The 19,727-nt window shown below is 33.6% G+C and overlaps 1 protein-coding gene across 1 annotated transcript in view; it reads left to right on the forward strand.

Moving 5' to 3' along the window:
- The first annotated feature begins 3,675 nt into the window (after positions 1 to 3,675).
- Positions 3,676 to 19,727, forward strand: part of vapal (VAMP (vesicle-associated membrane protein)-associated protein A, like) — a 36,140-nt gene continuing 20,088 nt past the window's right edge. The window contains exon 1 of the mRNA XM_079819132.1: positions 3,676 to 3,872. Coding sequence (XP_079675258.1) covers positions 3,815 to 3,872 — 58 coding nt within the window. The 5' untranslated portion in view covers positions 3,676 to 3,814. The remainder of the gene's footprint in view (positions 3,873 to 19,727) is intronic.

Genomic DNA, 19,727 nt, shown 5'->3' on the forward strand with positions numbered 1-19,727 from the left:
CTGTCACGTAAAACAAAACAAAAGTCCTGTCACGTAAAACAAAACAAAAGTCCTGACACTCAAAACAAAACAAAAGTCCAGACATGTAAAACAAAACAAAAGTCCTGTCACGCAAAACTAAACAAAAGTCCTGTCACGCAAAACAAAACAAAAGTCCTGTCACTCAAAACAAAACAAAAGTCCTGTCACGCAAAACAAAACAAAAGTCCTGTCACGCAAAACTAAACAAAAGTCCTGTCACGCAAAACAAAACAAAAGTCCTGTCACGCAAAACAAAACAAAAGTCCTGTCACGCAAAACAAAACAAAAGTCCTGTCATGCAAAACTAAACAAAAGTCCTGTCACGTAAAACAAAACAAAAGTCCTGTCACGCAAAACAAAACAAAAGTCCTGTCACACGAAACAAACAAAAGTCCTGTAACGCGAAACAAAACAAAAGTCCCGTCACGCAAAACAAAACAAAAGTCCTGTCACGTAAAACAAAACAAAAGTCCTGTCACACAAAACAAAACAAAACTCCTCTCATGCAAAACAAAAGTCCTGACACGTAAAACAAAACAAAAGTCCTGTCACGTAAAACAAAACAAAAGTCCTGTCACGCAAAACAAAAAAAAAGTCCCGTCACGCAAAACAAAACAAAAGTCCTGTCACACAAAACAAAACAAAAGTCCTGTCACTCAAAACAAAACAAAAGTCCTGTCACGCAAAACAAAACAAAAGTCCTGTCACTCAAAACAAAACAAAAGTCCTGTCACGCAAAACAAAACAAAAGTCCTGTCACGTAAAACCAAAAAAATGTCCTGTCACGCAAAACCAAACAAAAGTCCTGTCACAAAAAACAAAACAAAAGTCCTCTCATGCAAAACAAAAGTCCTGTCACACAAAACAAAACAATAGTCCTGACACGTAAAACAAAACAAAAGTCCTGTCACGTAAAACAAAACAAAAGTCCTGACACGTAAAACAAAACAAAAGTCCTGTCATGCAAAACAAAACAAAAGTCCTGACACGTAAAACAAAACAAAAGTCCTGTCACGAAAAACAAAAGTCCTGACACGTAAAATACAACAAAAGTCCTGTCATGCAAAACAAAACAAAAGTCTTGACACGTAAAACAAAACAAAAGTTCTGACACGCAAAACAAAACAAAAGTCCTGACACGTAAAACAAAAACAAAAGTCCTGTCACGCAAAACAAAACAAAAGTCCTGTCACGTAAAACAAAACAAAAGTCCTGTCACGCAAAACAAAAAGAAAGTCCCGTCACGCAAAACAAAACAAAAGTCCTGTCACACAAAACAAAACAAAAGTCCTGTCACTCAAAACAAAACAAAAGTCCTGTCATGCAAAACAAAACAAAAGTCCTGTCACTCAAAACAAAACAAAAGTCCTGTCACGCAAAACAAAACAAAAGTCCTGTCACGTAAAACCAAAAAAATGTCCTGTCACGCAAAACCAAACAAAAGTCCTGTCACAAAAAACAAAACAAAAGTCCTCTCATGCAAAACAAAACAATAGTCCTGACACGTAAAACAAAACAAAAGTCCTGACACGTAAAACAAAACAAAAGTCCTGTCATGCAAAACAAAACAAAAGTCCTGACACGTAAAACAAAACAAAAGTCCTATCACGAAAAACAAAAGTCCTGACACGTAAAATACAACAAAAGTCCTGTCATGCAAAACAAAACAAAAGTCTTGACACGTAAAACAAAACAAAAGTTCTTACACGCAAAACAAAACAAAAGTCCTGACACGTAAAACAAAAACAAAAGTCCTGTCACGCAAAACAAAACAAAAGTCCTGTCATGCAAAACAAAACAAAAGTCCTGACACGTAAAACAAAACAAAAGTCCTGTCACGAAAAACAAAACAAAAGTCCTGACACGTAAAATACAACAAAAGTCCTGTCACGCAAAACAAAACAAAAGTCCTGACACGTAAAACAAAAACAAAAGTCCTGTCATGCAAAACAAAACAAAAGTCCTGACACGTAAAACAAAACAAAAGTCCTGTCACGAAAAACAAAACAAAAGTCCTGACACGTAAAATACAACAAAAGTCCTGTCACGCAAAACAAAACAAAAGTCCTGTCACGCAAAACAAAACAAAAGTCCTGACACGTAAAACAAAACAAAAGTCCTGACACGCAAAACAAAACAAAAGTCCTGACACGTAAAACAAAACAAAAGTCCTGTCACGCAAAACAAAACAAAAGTCCTGACACGTAAAACAAAACAAAAGTCCTGTCATGCAAAACAAAACAAAAGTCCTGACACGCAAAACAAAACAAAAGTCCTGACACGTAAAACAAAACAAAAGTCCTGTCATGCAAAACAAAACAAAAGTCCTGACACGCAAAACAAAAAATAAGCAAAAGTCCTGACACGCAAAACAATACAAAAGTCCCGTCACGGAAAACAAAACAAAAGTACTGTCACTCAAAACAAAAGTCCTGTCACGCAAAACAAAACAAAAGTCCTGTCACGTAAAACACAACAAAAGTCCTGTCACTCAAAACAAAACAAAAGTCCTGTCACTCAAAACAAAACAAAAGTCCTGTCACTCAAAACAAAACAAAAGTCCTGTCACGCAAAACAAAACAAAAGTCCTGTCACTCAAAACAAAACAAAAGTCCTGTCCTGTGTAAATTTTCTTTACACAATTTGGAGTATACGTATAGCTTTTATATATTTTTAGGCATTAACAATGAACTATAAAAACTATAAACTTAAAAAAGTCATGCTTTATATCATAATTATGGCATGTAAATATCTCATAATTATTACATAAACAGTCTTAGTATGCCATGATTTAGATTTTTTTATTTGACACGGGGCCGAGATTACAGTTTATATTGAATTTATTTACCAATACGGACCTAATAAATTGAGTTTAGTTAAAAAAAAAACAATGGGGTTCCAACAGAACGCACACGCGAACGCACCCATTCCAAGTGTGACGTCAAAAGCCACGCCCATGTCCCAAATACGTCAAATCAGTTCCTAATCCCAAAACCTGTAACCTTAACCAAAATTACAATAATATTGTATAGATGGACTTTTTATTTATTTAAATGTATTGTAAACCCAATTCGTTTTAGTTGTGTCGTGTCTTTAGTGAAATAAAAATAAATAAATAAATATTTTAAAAATCCTTAAAGGTGCAGTGTGTGAATTTTAGCGGCATCTAGTGGTGAGGTTGTGAATTGCATCCCCCACCGCTCACCCCTCCCTTTCGAAGCACATAGAGAAGCTGCTGAGACAGCAGAGAGTGACTAGCGCTCTGTAGAGAAGTTTGTCCCTTTAGGGCTACCGTATTATGACTGCGCAAAATGGCGGCTTCACTGTAAGGGTGTGTATAGAGAAACGCCTCATGTACCTCAGGTAATAAAAACACATACACCATATTATATTGCATTTCTGTCAATAGATCCTCATAAATACTACACACTGCATCTTTAACCAAAAATCGCGCTTCCTCATTAACTTTAAAACTGGAAAAAGCACACATCTATTTTTTTTTTTCATTAAACCTTATATTTTTCTCTTTTTATGACAGACCGCACTGAAACCCACTCAAAATCTACCCTTACGCCTGAAACGGAAAAAAAACGGGATGGAGATGTTGTGGGCGGTGTTGGATGATGCCCACCCAGGATGCAGCAAACTGACCGCCCCGCGCGTCCACGTGGGAACGCGCTGCGCACTCCCGTGCCGCCGCGCTCGCTGAGTGACTCAGTGGAAGGGTTTTCGGATTGACCGCGCTGCTGTCAGCTGCCCTCCGGAACCAACCGTCACCTTCCCAGCCAAAAACATGTCCAAACTGGAGCAGATCCTCGTCCTAGATCCTCCGATCGACCTGAAATTCAAAGGTAAGTGAGTAATGCTGACATTCCGTCTGTTCTGGTAAAGTGTACGCGGGATTTCACGCCATAATGCAGGAAGGCGGTGCGGGCCGCATCGGATCCCCGCGCTCGAGTAACTGACAAGCGGGCGCTCCAGCTCGCGCGTCCCGCTCTCACAACACGCAGCCAGCGGGGACAGGACATGGAGCCGGGGTCGGTTTGGGTTCGTGTGGCAGGGTTGGTCGGCACCGCCAGGTCATTTTACGAGGGGAAATACAGAAATACAGCTGTCCTGTGCTTACGTGGATGCGTTAATAAAGAAAAACCCTTTAAGAACTGTGACCCTACCACACATAAATCAGATTATATATACCATAATATATCCTAACATGTTGTAAGTGAACTCGCTTCGGGTATCATGGGACTGCCATGTTTATTGTGGAATGTACTTCCTTATGGAGTGGTGAATTAATTTCATCATTTAGTTTAACCGTCTGATAGTTTCTCTCAGGGCTTTATTTTTCAATCTTTTAAATGGCACTATCATAACATTCTATTATAATCTACACACTAAAATAATATTTTTTTCCCTACTCCCTATAGTAATGTACTACTGTTAAATGTATTTATTTACTTATTTAATTTCAATATATGTTTTCTTCATTTTTATATTTGTCAGCTTTTATTTATTTATTTCTTATTTAATCTGTTTATCAGATTAACAAATAACTAATATTTTGTTCAGAGGTTTTTTAATGTAATTAACTTACTTATTTTAACATTATTTATTTATTTTGATCAGATGTTTCATTAATTGTTAATTTTAATATAAATATATATATATATATGCGCTTATTGCATTTAAATCTACTGTTTATTTATTTATATAAAGCCAACTTTTTATTTTAATCTAATTAAATTTCTTAATAGATTAGTAAATCACTAATAATTTTTAGAATTTAAGTTTTTTTTTTGAATGTAATTAATTTACTTATTTATTTTAATGTTATTATTTATTTATTTTGATCAAATGTTTGATTATTTGTTTATTTTAATCTGTTTAAAAATAATTAATAATAATAAATACTTAATTATAATAATAAATAATTAACAATATTTATTATATATATATAATATTAAACTACTTTTTATTTATGCATATTTACCAATTATTTATTTTAATCTAATTGAATTTGTTTAATAGATTAATAACTAATATTTTTTAGAATTTTAATTACATTTATTTATTTACTTATTTTATTTATTAATGTATTTACTTATTTTAATATTTTTTATTTTATATATGTATATGTTTATTGAATTTTAATCTTCATTTTATTTATATATATATATATATATATATATATATATATATATATATATATATATATATATATATAATCACTTTCTATTTTAATTTAATTTAATGTGTTAAATAGATGAATAAAAAACTAATAATGTTTAGAATTTTAATTACATATTTAATGTAATTCATTTATTTACTTATTTATTTTAATGTTATTTTTTTATTTATTTAATCAAATTTTTGATTATTTGTTTATTTTAATATTTATTTTATATATATATATATATTATTCGTTTATTTAATTTTAAACTACTTTTTATTTGTATATTTATAATTTATTTGAATCTTTTTTTAATTATATATATATATATGTGTATATGTGTGTGTATAGATAAATATACATAAATAAAAAGTTAAATAAACACACGAGTGTATATATATATTAGAGCCCGTGCGATAAAGGATTTTTAAGGCCGATACCGATACAAATATTTGGTGAATAAAAAATCTGATATTCCGATATATCAGCTGATATGTATTAAAAAAAAAGTTATTTGTAGTTATTCATGATCCTAAGCCTCTGTTAAATAATATGATAATGCAGTTTAAAAATAAACTTGTTTGTTTTATTGTCACTACAGAACAGATGAACATAAAATTATATTAAAGTTCTGATAAATAAAATTTATAGATATGAAACAGAGTTGTTTGGACGAAAACACAATAACAAAAACAGAACAAAAAATCAAAGTTACCAGTATTAACAGACGTGGTAAGCTTCATAAATATAACTTTGAGCAAGACTGGAAAAAAATATTCAGTTAATTTCTGATAAATAACAACAACAGCAAAATATAAACTATATACAGTATAAATATGAGCTACCTTATAATTACAATGTCAACTTGCTTATCCCTTTACATGCACTCTTTTAATTCTATCCATCAAACAAACCATTTTCAATCATCATTTGCCGCCTGCCTTCTGAAAATCTGCTACTGATGATGCAATAAATCCAGTATTTGTTAAAGCGGCGTCTGAACGAAGTCACGCGCTTTCCTTCACTCTTCACGAGCCTAACGTACGATTTACACTGCAGGGACTGGAACTACAAATATACTAGTTATAAATACAGTAATCATTACTTTATTTAGGCAGAATAAGTTTGTTGTGATTTCCAAGGCGCATTAATGTTAGCGCTCTCCCACTGATAGCCATGGCATTAGCTAGCTTTGTGGTTAGCGTCTATGATAAGTCATAATTTAGAAATGGACTACAAAATATTGTATACTTTTTCAAATAACGGGCAGGGGAGAGATGATGCGTCACGACTGTCGCGATATTAAAGAAATGCATCTTATTCAGTCACTTTGTCCGAGTTAAACTGACAGTCAGTCAACCTAACGTAAGCTAATTCTGTTTCGCTCTTGGCTTACGTGTAACAGCAAAACTGGACTTGGCAGTCACGAATGTTGTCATGCTTATGTGAGTTAAGGGAACTGATTGGGATGTTCTTTCCAATGTTATTCAACTAATGTATGTCTGGTTGCTAACGTACATGCACAGCTCTGTTGTTGTGAATGTTCGCGGCGGCAGCATGACTCAGCTGGAGTTGTACAGCGCCCTCTGGTGGACAAACTATGAAACGCCAACACTCATGTGGTTGAGCGGTGTTTCGTCCGTTTTTAATATTTTTTTAAATATTCATTTATCGGCCATCATAAATTCCGATACCGATAGTTTGGAAAATGCCTAATATCGGCCCGCCAATATATCGGTCAGGCTCTAATATATATGTACGCCTATTGACGTCTATATGTGTATATATATATATATATATGTGTGTGTGTGTGTGTGTATATATTAGTGCTGGGCATCAATTAAAAAAATTAACTAATTAATCGCACTTTTTTCTGTAATTAATCGCGATTAATCGCAAGTTTTTTAAATTTTATGTTTTTAATATTTTGATATTGTAATAATTTCAGTTACTTTCCAAATTAATGTATAAACAATTTAAAGACAGCATATTTTAAATGAGTTGTATTGTCATGTTTTTATGAATGAAGGCCAGTATCACTGATGTCTCTATGAAACACTAATGACGTTACATTACAGTATAACTGAAAGCTCACAATCTCAACATTTATTAGGCTTAAAAAAACAACTTTTAATTTAAGTGAACTTAAAACAATCTTTACATAAACCCAAAATAATAAATGTTATATTTACCCATGGCCTTCCCTGTTATACATATACAGAAATGTAATATTTATCTTTCTTAACTACATAAATAATAAATGAAATATAGATGAATCATCATTAAAGCTACACTTGTCTCTGTTCCCGTTGTTCTGTGATGAACATTAATGACATCATCATCAGGGCTACTGTCACTTTAAGAACAGCCGCGCATCTCATTTCCTCACAACTCTTTAAGTTCATTTAAGACGTTATTTAACTAATTTAAGACTCTAATATGAGAATACTCAAAATCCTGTGCTATTGTTTGTTCAAGAGCAAAAGAGAACTCGATGTGAGCAGGAAACTGACGCGAGTCTATCTATGCGTCGAGTGTGTGTGTGTGTGTGTGTGTGTGTCCCTTGATTAGCTGACACGAGACGCATCCACACAGACAGGACACTGACACACACACACACACACACACACACACACACACACACACACACACACACACACACACACACACACACACACACACAGGACATTGGCATACAGCGTGTTCTCTTGTGTCTTGTCGCGCTTGGAAGCATTTACATGAATAAGAGCGTGATGATGATCATGTAACGCTAAGCAAAAATGGATATAAAAACAGACGCTGCGTTATTTGCGTTAAATATTTTTAATGCGTTAAGCTGAAAAAATTAATCGCCCGCGTTAACGCGTTAATTTGCCCAGCCCTAATATATATATATATACACACACACAAACACACACACACACACATATATATATACATACATATGTATGTATATATGTGTGTGTATATATATGTATGTGATAAAAATAAATAAATTATAACATATGAAATATGTAATTATATCATATTTTTGCTCTTGTTCTGTACACATGTCATGTAGTTTCTCTGGAGCCCAGTGGGAAACCCTTGCATTAGAGGCCCATATACTGGAATAGCACAGCATATCTCAGAGATATTGATACAGTACGGTACAGTAGGGCCAGGTGGTCATAACTCTATAGTGAGTCGATTATTCCCATCATATCCAGTGCTGGTCTTCTTCACACCATTGACTGTAGACCAGTGGACTGATGCAGCGCTGGGGTGGTGTTTACTACAGTAATGGAGGCGGAGTCCCTTCTTCTTCTTCTTCTTCTTCTTCTTCTTCTTCTTCTTCTTCTTCTGTGTTTGTTCTCTGAGGGCGTGTCCTGTGAATGAGTAACCTGTGCTGGGATTCGGCTCTTCCCAGTGGATCTGTTATAGGGAAACACTGGCCAGTGTCCGTCAGACGGAGGATCACCGCTGACGCTTCAGTGCAGGAATGGTTAAAACTGGGCTCCGGAGACGCTAAAATGAGGAAAAAGTGTTATCAAATTTAAATATATAAAAAAGGTACAAATATATAAATGATCAGACATTTGATTCAGATTAATACATCATTAATTAGATAAATATAAATAAATGAATGAATGAATAAACTCAGTACAACAACAGTACTTTAATGAGTAAGAAAGAACGTGAAATATACATGAAAAATAATATTTCTGATATACCCATAATATCATTCACTCAAGAGATTCGTTCAAAAACACTGATTCATCCACTAGTGAAGTCTATGAGTGAGTCATTGAATCATTCACTCAAGAGATTCGTTCAAAAACACTGATTCATCCACTAGTGAAGTCTATGAGTGAGTCATTGAATCATTCACTCAAGAGATTCGTTCAAAAACACTGATTCATCCACTAGTGAAGTCTATGAGTGAGTCATTGAATCATTCACTCAAGAGATTCACACAAAAACACTGATTCATCCACTAGTGAAGTCTATGAGTGAGTGATCTGTTCTTTTATATCGAGAAAGATTTCTAAAACGATATCTTCATCGTTTTCATCCCTGGCCCTTAATTTAAGACTTGATTTAAATATTCACGTACACACACACACACACACACACACACACACACACAGGAGAGCCTGATGTCTGTTTTCTCTCGCTGTATTATTTATAGAGCAAGGCCTAAGGAAGATTTTACACTCACAGACTCTCCTGTCCCGTGTGTGTGTGTGTGTGTGTGTGTGTGTGTGTGTGTGTGTGTGTGTGTGTCCTTATTCTGTCACTGTTATCGGGATATGGGATGTCCTGTCGTCATGACAGCGACTGAAATCCGTCCAGGGGCTAAATATGAAGACAGGATCGTCACACTGCACAACATTGAGCATCTATAACGTGTATCTAAGGAGTAAATAGGGTCGAATTTGACTTCCCATATGATGCTTTTTTACACACCCCTGCAAACGAGACGCTTTTCGACCAAAATTCGCCTTTTGAATCAAAATATGTCATTTATGTGAATCGTGTAGATTCGATGAGGATTGGATTTGGGCTAATTTCCCATAGACGAGCGAGACTATAGACTATAAAAATATGAAAATACAGAACAAAAACTCACACACACACACGCTTATACACACAAAAACACACTCACACACAAATTAACGCGTGCCATTCCAAAAGATTTGTGTGTGTGTGTGAGTTTTGCACTCTTGATGTTTTAGAGATCTTCACTATTGAGCTTTTTTTCTTAATCCTGGCTGATTTGTAGATTGTATGCACACAAAAATTCTGTATTTTCATATTTTTGCCAATTTCCATTCATTTCCTATGGGGGTCATTTTTGACCCGAAGGTCCTGAGTGTGAATATTTTTTTATACGACCACTTAGACTTTTCAAATTTTTTGGGTGTTCATATAACAAGTGCCAATAAAGTCACCAAGTTTCGGACCATTCCGATGAAGCTACGATGTTTTAAAAAATTCAGGTCAGAAATGAGCCCCAGAGGGTTAAGTATACTTTAATAAACTTGTCATAAATTGTTCAATTTAAATAATACAAAATTATCATTCTTTAATCTCATCCACCTCGTTTTGTGGCTCTTTTTTTAAAGTATCGATTCAGGCACCGGTACCGTTTTAAAAGTATCGTTTTTGGTATCGAAAAACGATACCCAAACCTACTCGCCCCCCTACAAGTATTTAATTCAGAAACATGTTTGTTAATGTACTGGTGTTGTTTCTGTCTCTACTAGAGCAGTTTGAGTGTTGATTATTCCTCATATTCTCCATTGTTGCGGCTCCTCTCTTCCCAGTCTGTCAGTAACGCTCTGTTTACTTCCTGTCTCTATGAAGCCCCTCCTCCTGAAAAGCACACTGTGCTCTGATTGGTCGGCTGGTTGTGATTGTGAAATGCCCCGCCCCTCACCATAACCGGCAGTTTCAACACAAACTCCACCAGGCTCCGCCCCTTTATTCTGCATATTCATGAGAGACTTGTGCATCTAATGGCCATGAAATGGATAATGAATGTAATTGTGTGGGTTAAATGTCATCTGGTCTGATCGACTTCAGCTGTGAACTTTATTTGGCCTCTGGTTTATATAAGAAGGCTTTTGCGTTCACATGATGTTTGTCTGTTTTTTAGGCAAACTTTTACAATCTAATTTTCCTGATGCTCCTTTTGGAAGTCACATGTTGCGTTAGAGGAAACAATATGCCGTAAATATCCGTTTATCTCAATCAGTTTTATATTATTAAATCTAGGGATCATATGTTGGGATGTGATGGCTTGAAATAGACGTTTACAGTAGAAACTATCATGTAAGGTAAACTACTAGATATATCGGCAGATGACTGATCACAGTAAAGGTTATGTTTAAATATGCAAATGAGGGGTTATCTAATTAAATATACAGTTGCATACATTTCTAGAAATGTGAGCATTGGATTAAGCCAGATTCATAGTTCTTGTTTGAGTTTGTTGACGTATTACAGATGGGAATACGCCCCAAGATGTTAGCAGCAGATCCTTTAAGTCCTGTAAGTTGCGAGGCGGGGCCTCCATGGATGGGACTTGTTTGTTCAGCTCATCTCACAGATGCTCGATTGGATTGAGATCTGGAGAATTTGGAGGCCGAGTGGCCTGAACTGCTAGTGGCTCATACTAGATCTTAAGACACTGTCTTAAAGGGTTAGTTCAGCCATAACTGTAAATTGTGTCATTAATGACTGAGCCTCATGTGGTTGGACACCCGTCAGACCTCCGTTCATCTTCAGACACAAATGAAGATATTTTAGTGTAAATCTGATGCTCTGAAAGGCCTCCATTGGCTCAACTTTACACTCTCAAGACCCTTAAAAGACACTAAAGACTAAAGTTACAAAGTCCATCTCACTACAGCGGCTCTACAATAACTTTATGAAGACGAGAATAGTTTCTGTGCGCAAAAAAACCCTAAATAACGACTTATATAGTGATGACGATTTCAAAACACGGCATCATGAAGCTTCGAAGCGTTATGAATCAGTGAGTCGATTCAGCGGTTTGGAGCGTTATGAATCAGTGAGTCGATTCAGTGGTTTGGAGCGTTATGAATCAGCGAGTCGATTCAGCGGTTTGGAGCGTTATGAATCAGTGAGTCGATTCAGCGGTTTGGAGCGTTATGAATCAGTGAGTCGATTCAGCGGTTTGAAGCATTATGAATCAGTGAGTCGATTCAGTGGTTTGAAGCGTTATGAATCAGTGAGTCGATTCAGTGGTTTGGAGCGTTATGAATCAGTGAGTCGATTCAGCGGTTTGAAGCGTTATGAATCAGTGAGTCGATTCAGTGGTTTGGAGCGTTATGAATCAGTGAGTCGATTCAGTGGTTTGGAGCGTTATGAATCAGTGAGTCGATTCAGTGGTTTGGAGCGTTATGAATCAGTGAGTCGATTCAGTGGTTTGGAGCGTTATGAATCAGTGAGTCGATTCAGTGGTTTGGATTGTTATGAATCAGTGAGTCGATTCAGTGGTTTGGAGCGTTATGAATCAGTGAGTCGATTCAGCGGTTTGGAGCGTTATGAATCAGCGAGTCGATTCAGCGGTTTGGAGCGTTATGAATCAGCGAGTCGATTCAGCGGTTTGGAGCGTTATGAATCAGCGAGTCGATTCAGCGGTTTGGAGCGTTATGAATCAGTGAGTCGATTCAGCGGTTTGGAGCGTTATGAATCAGCGAGTCGATTCAGCGGTTTGGAGCGTTATGAATCAGCGAGTCGATTCAGCGGTTTGGAGCGTTATGAATCAGCGAGTCGATTCAGCGGTTTGGAGCGTTATGAATCAGTGAGTCGATTCAGCGGTTTGGAGCGTTATGAATCAGTGAGTCGATTCAGCGGTTTGAAGCATTATGTGACACAGAGCCGTGTCGCGTCTCTGATAACGCGCGCGCCCTGAAGGCAGACCTTTCACCTGCGTCCTCACTAAGCTTTGTCATTTGTATGTGGTTTAAGCTCTGTCAGTTTGAACATTAAAGCGAGTTTCGGCCATCAGATGTGTGTTATGTTGAACTAATGCCTGATATATTGTGACAAACGAACACTCAGACAGAAGCTCACACATCACGTGAAGATCGCGCGCAGAAACGCAGTCTCAACGCCGTCCTGTGACTAAAGTCACTAAAGTAGCTCAGAAACTCAACTGTTATAGGCATATATTTTAATACCTTTGAAGTACAAACCACAGCTTCATAATGAATAGAGGAAATAGAGAAAAAAAATTCCACCTTTAATTGTAGAAAATATTTACAGTACAAACCTTATCAGTGAACTTACTCAAAAAACTTATGAGGACAAAAAAATAAATGCAAAATAATCGTTCATTAATCGTAATCGAAGTCAAATGTTCAATTAATGAAGGTTTTTATTTTTGGTCAAATCGTTACAGCCCTACAGTGTAGCTTTAAATACTTGTATGAAAGTTAAAAAGCTATTTACAAATCTGCTGTCACTTTAAGGCAGAATGCACAAATCTACAAAATCTCTTAAAAATGGACTAACCCAGCAATTGGGTTGTTTTAACCCAGCGGTTGGGTTAAATGTTTGCTTAAAACAACCCAATTACTGGGTTAGTCCATTTTCAACCCAACTTGGGTTATCGTATACACTGATACACAGCCGATATTCCCCAAACGGTTTACGTTAATTTAAGACATAATCAACTTTGTTTACGTAAATACTTTCCAAAATGACAATTTGTGTGTGTTTTGGTCTGTTTAAGTGCAAAAGAATCTCTGGCATCTGAGAGACTGAGCTCTTTCATCAGGCTTTCTCAGATTCATCCACACGTCTGCGCTTCTCTTTCTCCCAGACATTCACATTTTATTAGACATTCAAGTGTATGCCAACTAAACTAATCTTTATTCTCTTGAGAAACCTCAAACACACTTTCTAATATGGCCGTGGGTGCGCACACTGCGCCGAGGAACCGTCTTCTTCCATTCGCTATAAACTGATCAGTGTTCAAAACATGTTGAGAAACTTCACATGATCCTACAAGAGCAACAACAACAAAACACCTTTTAAAGAAGAAAATCATCCACTGACTTTCAAAGCTGCTACAGAAACGACTTTCGCCTTCGAGGACCTTGATAGAAATGTAGTGGAGTAAAAAGTACGATATTTGTCTTTCAAACGTAGTGAAGTTAAAGTAAAAGTTTCCCGAAAAAATAATACTTCAGTACAGATACTCAAAAAGTGTACTTAACCCTTTAGCGACCCGGATCTATATCTAACATGGATGGATCTATACCTGTCGCGATAATATATAAAACTCCTGATATTTGAGTAACAATTACAGAAGAATAAAATAAAACACATTTCGTTATCTTTTGGAGCTTGTAAGGCTTCAGTTTGAGCAGATGTTTTACACCATCATCCTCGTCAGAACTCATTTCCCAGTACATTCTGCATTTCCCTCATATTCCCCATCTCACGCATATCCTCAAAACTCATTCTCAACATCTTCAAAATAAATATTTTGATCACTGACAGCTTCCTTTCACCAGATCCATCATCAAGCGACAGTAATATTTGAGCCAACAACTGAGTAAATCGCTCAGCCATTTCAAGTTTTGCAGATTATATATCTATATATTATTGTTTTGTTTTCTATCTGAGGTAAAAATGAGTGAACCGTCACTTCATCATTGTGTATCAGACATCGCCACCTTGTGGAATAAAGGTGAATTGCACTTATTTCGTCATTGTAGATTCATTTATTATTGTGCAGATAAAAAAATGCGTACACTCTTACACACCTCGGGTCGTTAGCGACCCTATACAAGTTTGACAAAAAACTAGTGGAAAAACAGGCATTCAATTATAATTTTATAATTATATATTGTTATTATTTATTGTAATATTGTTTAAAATGGATTGAAAAAATAAAAAACAATAATAAAATATTTTTTTTGTGTGAATTTTTTCAATCCTAGTGGGATTGAGCTATGAGGAAGTGCACGTTTATTAATACTAATAAATTAATTATTTTGCATTGCAAGTTATTTAGAGATTCTGCATTTCCTTTGTACGTTTTTAATTGCGTGATATAGATCTTAAATGTAATTCATAATGTTCTTAAAAAGTCTTAAATTTGACTTGGTGAAACCCTGCCTCGCTCAAATCCTTCTAACACATCAACTCTGAGGACAAAATGTTCACTTGCTGCCTAATCTATACGCTCAATAACTCGTTAACATTAGCCGCGTCCGATATTGCGTACTGTTCTATTAGGGTAAGAAATAATGCCTTTTTGAAGATAAAAATGCCCATAAAAGGTCAAAATCAATGTAAACTTATTGGATTTCTTTTCTGACCAATGCACATTAAAAAAAAATCATATTTTTGACTTTTTATCTAATAATGAGGACTTTTAAAATCGTATTTTCAACATTTGATCTCACTATTGACATTTTAAAATCATATTTCTGACTTTTATCTAATAATGAGGACATTTAAAATCATATTTTAAAAAATGTATCTCACTATTATGACATTTAAAATCATATTTTTGACTTTTTATCTAATAAGGAGGACATTTAAAATCATATTTTCAACATTTGATCTCACTATTATGACATTTAAAATCATATTTCTGACTTTTATCTAATAATGAGGACATTTAAAATCATATTTTAAAAAATGTATCTCACTATTATGACATTTAAAATCATATTTCTGACTCTTATCTAATAATGAGGACATTTAAAATCATATTTTAAAAAATGTATCTCACTATTATGACATTTAAAATCATATTTTTGACTTTTTATCTAATAAGGAGGATTTTTAAAATCATATTTTCAACATTTTATCTTATTATGACTTAGCATGTCATATTTTTGACTTTTTATCTAATAAGGAGGCCATTTAAAATCATATTTTCAACATTTGATCTCACTATTGACATTTCAAAATCATATTTCTGACTTTTATCTAATAATGAGGACATTTAAAATCATATTTTAAAAAATGTATCTCACTATTATGACATTTAAAATCATATTTCTGACTTTTATCTAATAATGAGGACATTTAAAATCATATTTTAAAAAATGTATCTCACTATTATGACATTTAAAATCATATTTCTGACTCTTATCTAATAATGAGGACATTTAAAATCATATTTTAAAAAATGTATCTCACTATTATGACATTTAAAATCATATTTCTGACTTTTATCTAATAATGAGGACATTTAAAATCATATTTTAAAAAATGTATCTCACTATTATGACATTTAAAATCATATTTCTGACTCTTATCTAATAATGAGGACATTTAAAATCATATTTTAAAAAATGTATCTCACTATTATGACATTTAAAATCATATTTTTGACTTTTTATCTAATAAGGAGGATTTTTAAAATCATATTTTCAACATTTTATCTTATTATGACTTAGCATGTCATATTTTTGACTTTTTATCTAATAAGGAGGCCATTTAAAATCATATTTTCAACATTTGATCTCACTATTGACATTTCAAAATCATATTTCTGACTTTTATCTAATAATGAGGACATTTAAAATCATATTTTAAAAAATGTATCTTACTATTATGACATTTAAAATCATATTTTTGACTTTTTATCTAATAAGGAGGACATTTAAAATAATATTTTCAACATTTGATCTCACTATTATGACATTTAAAATCATATTTCTGACTTTTATCTAATAATGAGGACATTTAAAATCATATTTTCAACATTTGATCTCACTATTATGACATTTAAAATCATATTTCTGACTTTTATCTAATAATGAGGACATTTAAAATCATATTTTCAACATTTGATCTCACTATTATGACATTTAAAATCATATTTCTGACTTTTATCTAATAATGAGGACATTTAAAATCATATTTTCAACATTTGATCTCACTATTATGACATTTAAAATCATATTTCTGACTTTTATCTAATAATGAGGACATTTAAAATCATATTTTAAAAAATGTATCTTACTATTATGACATTTAAAATCATATTTCTGACTTTTATCTAATAATGAGGACATTTAAAATCATATTTTCAACATTTGATCTCACTATTGACATTTCAAAATCATATTTCTGACTTTTATCTAATAATGAGGACATTTAAAATCATATTTTAAAAAATGTATCTTACTATTATGACATTTAAAATCATATTTTTGACTTTTTATCTAATAATGAGGACATTTAAAATAATATTTTCAACATTTGATCTCACTATTATGACATTTAAAATCATATTTCTGACTTTTATCTAATAATGAGGACATTTAAAATAATATTTTCAACATTTGATCTCACTATTATGACATTTAAAATCATATTTCTGACTTTTATCTAATAATGAGGACATTTAAAATCATATTTTCAACATTTGATCTCACTATTATGACATTTAAAATCATATTTCTGACTTTTATCTAATAATGAGGACATTTAAAATCATATTTTCAACATTTGATCTCACTATTATGACATTTAAAATCATATTTCTGACTTTTATCTAATAATGAGGACATTTAAAATCATATTTTCAACATTTGATCTCACTATTATGACATTTAAAATCATATTTCTGACTTTTATCTAATAATGAGGACATTTAAAATCATATTTTCAACATTTTATCTCTTAATTATGACTTTAAGATAATTGAAATGAGCTGATCAGTGATATAGTTGAATCTATATTATTATATATCGACTCGACTAAATGCTCTTTATATTTGATTCCAGACATTCATGAAATATATCAGCAACTGTAGGAGTCGAATATCATCTGATTATCATTATCGATAAAACCCCAGAAAATATTGATATAATTTGTCATCAGACAGAACATGAATGTCCAAGCATACGTTTGCCTAGAGTCTCCTGATTATGATTGGCTTGATGGTGTAATGTGGGTTTATTCAGTCCTCATGCTACTCAACAATCCTCCTTCTCTCCAGTCCAGCAGAACCTAATTCCCCAAATAAACCCACTGGCCTGATCCTGCTCCTCTAATCCACTAATATGCACATGTTGGTCATAAGATCCTGCGTTCTGAAGGCTAATTGCCCATCATCATCTCCGTCCATCTGATCCCAAAGCCCATGGGAAGAGCCGGAGCGGGACTTGATGAGAGGAGAGATGCTCCAATATAAACATGCCAACATTTATCAGCATTCTGGAGGCCAATATGAAGCTGAAAATATAATAACACGGACAACATCTGGATGGGCTGATGTTCGGGAGGTTCCGAACATTACATGTAAAGGCAGATTTGCTGAATACGCTTTTAATCGACATTTAATCTTATAATTATGACTTAACATATCATATTTTTGACTTATCTAAAAAATAAGGACTTAAGATCATATTTTCAACATTTTTTCTCATAATTATGACTTAGCATGTCATATTCTTGACTTTTTATCTCACTATTATGACTTTAAAATCAGGTTTTCAACATTTAATCTTATATTTATGACTTAACATGTCATATTTTTGACTTTTTATCTAATAAGGAGGACTTTTAAAATCATATTTTTGACTGATTTCATGTAAAAAATATATTGCACAAAATAAAACTAAATATTATTATAAGTGTGAATCAAATTTCATCTCTTAAATGTCTTCGTGTTTTATATTATATCTAAGAAGGAGGATTTTATCTTATAATTGAATTAACATGTCATATTTTTGACTTTTTATCTAATAATGAGGACATTTAAATTCATATTTAAAAAAAATGATCTCACTATTATGACATTTAAAATCATATTTTTGACTTTTTATCTAATAATGAAGACTTTTAAAATCATATTTTCAACATTGTATCTTATAATTATGACTTAGCATGTCATATTTTTGACTTTTTATCTAATAATGAGGACATTTAAAATCATATTTTTCAAAATGTATCTCACTATTATGACATTTAAAATCATATTTTTGACTTTTTATCTAATAATGAGGACTTTTAAAATCATATTTTCAACATTTTATCTCACTATTATGACATTTAAAATCATATTTTGACTTTTATCTAATAATGAGGACATTTAAAATCATATTTTCAACATTTTATCTATTAATTATGACTTAAGATAATTGAAATGACCTGATCAGTGATATAGTTGAATCTATATTATTATATATCGACTCGACTAAATGCTCTTTATATTTGATTCCAGACATTCATGAAAAACCAGTGGTGTATAATATTATATTATGTACAGCTCTTTGAATATTGAATAATTAACCAATGTAAGTAAATGTATTCTAGTGGTTTTTCGGTACGGTTGAATATCGTTGCACCTCTAATCATTCCCAGCGTTTATTAATTCAGTCAAACGTGTCCAGATTTGGGCTAGTGCTGTAATTTTATGACCGTATAGCGTGAAAATTGTACGTTTGCGGCGGTAATGTGATTTCTCCTGACACTGTCTCTGTTGTGTGTTTGTTCTTTAGTGCTCTTCATGCACACATGCCAGCTTTAACATCGTTTACTGAGCCTCCATTTTGCCACATTTATGGATCATATGCTTCTAATATGTGTTTTGCACAGAAGAATGTTTAACGCAATGACGCAGGCGGGAGAGTAAATCAGGTGATGGTGTAGATGAGCTCAAAGCAGGACTATTTTCTGCTTTAAATAAAGAAAACTAATTCAAAATATGAATAAATGCTTGGCTAGGCCATACGTTGCGTCTTCCAGGTGTATTGTGGGAGTTTTCTGCGCGATCATGCGAGGTTTAAATGAAGGACGGTCGGTGTCTTTGACTGATGGCTCTATTTAAATGACCTTCAGAAATGGTGCTGTTTGAAAGGCCAGTAAATTGTGATTTTTATGGTAATTGAGCAATTATGTGATTTAATAACGGTGGCCATCTGTGAGCGGCTGAAGCACAGAGACTCTTTGTGCTGTTCGTCTTCACACACACTCGCTTTATTGACTCTCTTTAAGCAGTGATATGTGGATATGATTTAAAGTAAAGATGGTGCGTCTGGATTTC

This window comes from Gobio gobio (assembly GCF_949357685.1).
Source record: "Gobio gobio genome assembly, chromosome: 6".
In the NCBI taxonomy this organism is placed as follows: Eukaryota; Metazoa; Chordata; class Actinopteri; order Cypriniformes; family Gobionidae; genus Gobio; species Gobio gobio.